The sequence below is a fragment of the Aptenodytes patagonicus genome, chromosome 16 (genome assembly GCF_965638725.1).
Source record: "Aptenodytes patagonicus chromosome 16, bAptPat1.pri.cur, whole genome shotgun sequence".
Taxonomy (NCBI): Eukaryota; Metazoa; Chordata; class Aves; order Sphenisciformes; family Spheniscidae; genus Aptenodytes; species Aptenodytes patagonicus.
The window spans coordinates 1,030,879-1,036,878 of NC_134964.1; the positions used below are offsets into that span (position 1 = coordinate 1,030,879).

The 6,000-nt window shown below is 40.3% G+C and overlaps 1 protein-coding gene across 13 annotated transcripts in view; it reads left to right on the forward strand.

Annotated features, from left to right (window-relative positions):
• CACNA1G (calcium voltage-gated channel subunit alpha1 G) overlaps positions 1 to 5,800 on the forward strand; it is a 152,380-nt gene extending 146,580 nt beyond the window's left edge. For 12 of the 13 annotated variants that reach the window (XM_076354083.1, XM_076354085.1, XM_076354089.1 and 9 more), the window contains one exon: positions 1,167 to 5,800. In XM_076354083.1, coding sequence (XP_076210198.1) covers positions 1,167 to 2,021 — 855 coding nt within the window. In that variant the 3' untranslated portion in view covers positions 2,022 to 5,800. The remainder of the gene's footprint in view (positions 1 to 1,166) is intronic. The other variant, XM_076354086.1, reaches the window with a different exon arrangement.
• The last annotated feature ends 200 nt before the right edge of the window (positions 5,801 to 6,000 follow it).

The window sequence follows — 6,000 nt, forward strand, 5'->3', positions numbered from 1 at the left end:
CCCAATGTGCAGATGTAGCAATAGACTCTCGTGTTTCTGCGCGCACACATGTGCATACTGCAGCTGATGAGAGCGTTGCCTGAATACAGATCATTTGGCTCAAACGATCCTTGTGGGACAATTTTTATATAAATTCTAAGATCCTTTTGGGGTGATTTGTCACAAAAGCATTCCTTAGTACGAGGAATTTCATCTCCTTACACTTCTCTAAAAGACTGAGACCAGCTGTACGCATTTCCTCTAAATTTCTCTGTAAAGTTTCTAATCTTTAAGATCATTTAAGAGTCTTCTCAAACTGAGACTCTGCCTTTAAGGGCCAGTTAATGTGGCTGATTTATAAACCCTTTTGACAAGGGGATGCAGTGCAGTGAAAAAAACAAAGCCTTCAAAACATGCCATAGGTTCTCTGCCAGCCGGCACTGATGCTGCATACGGCTCAAGACAGCCAAGGCAAAATGTGCCTTAGGAAGCCTGAACTCAAGCATCAGAGTAAGTTGAAATAATTACAGATTATTATTATTATTATTATTATTATTATTATTATTATTATTAGTCCAGCTTTGGACTCCAGCTTTTCCAGCTCCCCTGCCATAAGATGGTGCAGTCGCGGCTCCAGCCTGGGGACCAAAGCCAAGGACAGGCTGTTGCCTGGATGCTGGTGCAGAGCGTGGTTGCTCTGGCATCACTGGCTCTGGGGATCCTGCTTCATGCCCTCAGCATCACCTGAGCTAGAGAAGGGAATACACAGGCTCACTTGCACATCTTCCCTCTCCCGCTCGTACCTGGGCTGCTAAAATTATAAAGGGCTTTGCTGTAGACCCTCATCCTTTGCATAACAAGAATATGTCTAAGTTTGGGTGGGGGCATTCTGTTTTTGCAGCCCTCCATCCTTAGAGGAGAAAGCTAAAGGTCAACCATTTACGAAGAATGAAGGGCCAAATTCTGCTGTCACTTACACAGGGCCAAACCCACAGATGTCTGAAGCATGGAAGTTGCTAGAACCCACAACACAGGTTGTTATAGGAGTCAGTGGGTCTCTGCTGAGGTATCTCAGCAGAGTTGAGTGCCCTGTAAATGCTGTGCCTTGCTTGTACTAACCTTTGTTTGGTCTGTCTCTCTCATCTGGCAACTCCCCTCCTCCCCGATCCCTTTGCGCTCCGATACAGATGGCTATAAGGAACGACTCTTTGGATAGCAAGGAGAATCTCCACACCGAGGTGAGTGAACTCTCTGACCCAAATGTCCCCGCTGTGCCCAAGGAGGAGACTTCAGTGGCTCTGACGCCCTCAGAAGCGCAAGAGTTGGCTGCATGGAGCCGGGCAAGCGTTCATACGCAGCAGCTTTCCCACAATCAGTATAATATTTCAAAGCAGGCACCAGCATCGTGTGCTTGTGCAGACTCCTATCAGGAGACACCTGGAGATTCAGTGGACCAAGAAGTATCTGAAATAAACAGCTCCTCGGAGCCTTTCACTTCAGAAACTTGTACAGCCTCGAGTGCCTGTTCAGAGGTTCAGCCTCTCACTCCTAAGAGGAACATAGGCAATACTGGCAACGTTACATTGAAGGACCTGAAGAAATACCACAGTGTAGACACCCAGGGTCTTCTAAAAAAACCGCCCTCTTGGTTAGATGATCAAAGGAGACATTCAATAGAAATTTGTTCAATGGAAAACAGTCCTCAGCACCATTCCACGTCTAGCTCTTCTGGCTTCATAAGTCAGGTGGTAAGTGAAATGGAAGGCTTGCAAGGAACACGGCAGAAGAAAAAACTGAGCCCTCCATGTATATCTATAGATCCACCTGATGGACAGAGTTTACTACCTAGAGGACCTCACAGCATCTCACCTGCCAGTGGAGACATTTGCTTGCGACGGCGTGCTCCATCTTGTGAGTCCAAGGATTCGATGGATATAGGGGATTCGTTGCTTCCAGACAGTATGTCAACATCTCCTACCCCAAAGAAAGACTTGTTGACACTTCCTAGCTTTTCCTTTGATCAAACGGAAATGGACCCCTGAGTTACTTTTCTGTTGGTGCCAAATGTTTTCTTCCTTTCATGTAATAGGAAAAAAAAAAATTAAAAAACTCTGTATTCCAAAACGGCACTGGGTAAAAAATTTCCAAAGAAAGATTAAAGAACCAGCTGGTTAAAAGAGTGGTTAACCTATATCACGCTTACTTAAGCATATGTTCTGCTTAGGTAAAAGCAATACAATGTGCAGAATCTATATGTATATTATATTTTATTAAATTAATTGAATCTAGTATTGCGGGATGTAGTACATTTTGTGACTAAAGACTCGTTTAATTTTCTTCTATTTTATGTATCTCAGAATATTTCTGAGATAAAGTTGGTTTTTATGAATATTTTAACCTAAAAAATATATATTTAATCCCTTCTCTTTTTTTTGTTTTGTTTTGTTTGGGTTTCATTTTGTTTTGCAAAGCACAAAATGTAGCCAATTAGTGCATTACAGAGGAAATGTATCCCACAGTCAGCAGTAAATAAGGATTATTTAATGTAATTTATTTTTCCCCTTGGACTTCAATGATATTCTGGGAAAAAGATTGTTTGGGTAGTATGGAAATGCAGTGGCAGTTTGTTAACAAAATAATATTCCAATCTTGCATAAAATCGACATCCAGAGTAAAAGCAGGTGTACAAACCCAGGAAGGTACAACATGATGATAGATGTCTGAAGATGGTGAATGTAGAGCTATTTAACGGTACACAATACTGAATTACGAAAGGGTATTATAGATCATCCACTGGTGACTCACAAAATCATGTCAGTGGATAATTTTCATACGTGCCTAGGAAACTGAGGCAAGAAAAGCCTGTGGTCACTTCTGAGATGTTTTTCCAGTGTCTTCGAGACAGACTGTTTCTTTTGCTGAGTTTTACACCTCTGTCAGCCCACTGTCGGCAGTGGAGCTCCTCCTTTCTGCACCGTGCAAAAAGGAGAGCAAGGCTGTGTTTAAGATTTGCAGTGGGTGAATTCAGTGCAGTCATGACACAGCAGTGGGCTTAAGCACATGTTTAAAGTTAAGCTCTTGCTTAAACTGCCTTGAGGTTGATCGTATTTAAGTAATTCTTGATAATTAAAATCATATGCTTATGTGTTCGACAGAATCAAGGCCTACTGCAAGTTATTTTACAGAATACATGTAAGAAAGTCTGTAGGTACTGAAATGACTGTTGATTTTAAGTTTAGAAAGTCAGGTTTTTTGCTGTCACTGCTAGAGTTAATTTACATGACCCTGACTGTAATTTTATTTCCAATCTATCAAAAGCCTTAAGCAGCAACATCGTGATAAAAAGTAGATAAAAATGGAATTCATGTCCTTACTTTATAACATGTCCTTAATGTCAGTCATCTCAGAAATTAACTGTTTGCTTCTGTGCTAACGCCCTCTGCAAAAAGCAATCTGTAAAACTGGACAGCACAGCCTGAAAATCAAGAGAGGTTGGCCTGGTTCGACACCTCCCACTCTTCACACAACTGGTGGAAACCAGGCATTAACTTCACTCAACTTCCATGAAATCACATTAAGATGTAGGCTAAATAAGACTCTGCAGGCATGGTTTGAAGTGTGGGAATAGTCACAGGTTTAAAACTGCGTGCATGGATAAGGCTTTGCTGGATCATGTCTTTAAACCAGCGCAAGTAAGAGGAGGATTTGTGCTAATTCTGTCAAGTCGGGAGTTTGTAACTTTTTGAGAACTACTGATCTTTTCAAATCACTACAACATGTTGATGTACAGCCTTTTATCCATTCAGAGATTAGACTGTTACGACTACATGTATCTGCATTAGCTTCAAGTATATGTACAAGAAGATGCTGTTCATACCTAACAGCCCATGTGAGGTCTCAAGCTCCTTTATTTTCACTTGAGGACGTTTACTCTATAAACAATCCCTATTGATTTACATGTCCTGCAGAAATATAAAGGCTTTCAGTGGGAAGTCAGCCAATCAGTGTATTTGAAGTAGGAGGATTAACATTCTGTACTATTTACTGCAGTTAGATTAATTCTTGCCTGGGACATTTTTCCCCTCTTCAACATGGGCCCATACGGAGACCGCTCTCTTTGATATGCCAGTCCAAATCCAGAGTTAAGCCCGTTTAAAGCAATGATTTCAAACAAACCTTTCATCAGTTCTTCCCCCCGATCATATTTAAGGAAATAATAAAACTGCAGTGTATTAAGCCTGAGAAATATTCTTAACCCCTTTTTGGTTTTACACTCGTAATGAGCCTTAGCTTTGCCTTTCACATGTACTAAATAATTTGGAAAAATAGCTAGGCCACCAAAATTGCCAACCCTGGTTCCTTAATGATTAGGAGTGTGTTTGTATAGCTGGAATGATACTACTCATACAGTTCCTTCCTTACAAAAACAACATGCAACATTTTAGCTTGAAATCATGGCACAAAACGGTGATGTGATGGTAATCCAATGCTCAGCTCCAAATGTAACAGAAAGCCTAACGGCTCTTCTATTTCCAATACTTGGGGTTTTGCCCACTGACGAGGTTTGTGGAAGTAACAAAAAGTTTACATCATACGTAACTATTCAGTAAAGACTAGCAAATAAAAAAATACTCTATGATGATGCATTCAGGAAAAGAAATCCATGTAAAATAGTTTGTTTTCTAAACCGGATAAGTTTTTTCTAGATGCCCTTTTGAAAAACAAATACAAATGTACTGCAGTGTGTGCAATAATCTTAAGATAATTTTAAATACCGTTTGGGGGGGTTTTATAGAATTTGACTTTTTTTAAACAAAATGTACAAAATCCACAGGAATTCTGTAGAATGGTTATGTTGATAGAATTTTTTATATTTTTGTAGAAATCTATAGAGAAATTGTTAAAAGTCTGCGTAGCATCTTGGGAACAGAAGCAGCTCTTATCTACAAGTTTCTTTTCATAAACCTGGAGCCAGACCTACTGTATTGCAACATGTAGAGCCTAGTTTCAGAGCCTGCATCCAGGTCGCGTTTAGAAGTAAGCAGCTAAGCTCAAGTTCTACGATATTGCAGTGCTATTACTGTTCGAGAACTGTACCCATATAAGACATCTACCCCCAAAACTCAGCCCCTGTCGATGGTAAAATAGTCGCATGGCTATCCAGTTCATTCAAGCACACCAGCACTTTACTACTGTGGAGTTACTGTATACCGGTGGGAGGAGGGTATTCTGCTATTGCCAGTCTGACACACGGGGAAAGAGAGATTGCAGACATGTCTGGAAAAATGTAAATTCCATTCTTGCAGCCCCTCGCACATAGAACTGATTTTTCATAGCTCGGTTACAGGCCGTTTATGCTGTAGATATTTTGGAGGCGGGCAACGAAAACACTGTTTTTGACTTCTGTGGATTGCACTCAGCACAAGGTGTGTTCAAGGTGAAAAAAAAAAAAAGGAAAAAAAGAAAACAAAAGTGTTACCATTGTAAATTAGGCTATGCCCCAGTCTCCCCTTTTCTGCCCCTTTGGCTATAATAACCCATGTACACTATTACACAAGGTGACTAGAATAGGCACAGTACCATTGCAATGTCTGTAACAACCTAGTATATATTATAGAACTTTGTATTTAATAGTTAATATATTGTTATACTGTATCAGGTATATAGGCCAAAACGAGGTCTTTTGGTCAGGGCAACAAAAGGTGGTAGTGATGGGGAAAATTGGGTTAAAATGTTCCTTTTTAAAAAAAGAAAAAAAGACAAAAAATGAGTGTAAATCTTTACAAATGACAAAAACAAATGTGTCCTATTAAAAGCTTTTGAAAAGAAAACAATTGTGCACTTCCCTTTTTTGTTGTTGCTGCTGATAATCTGTATCATTCAGAGCGGTCAAATCTTTGGTCATGTTTTAATTGCGAACAGTTGGAGTAGGTATTGTATCGCAGCAGCAGACGGGAGGTTGAAAGGAAGATTGCGACATGTCGGCCCTTTGCGAAGCAATTTGGTTTGACACCACAAGCG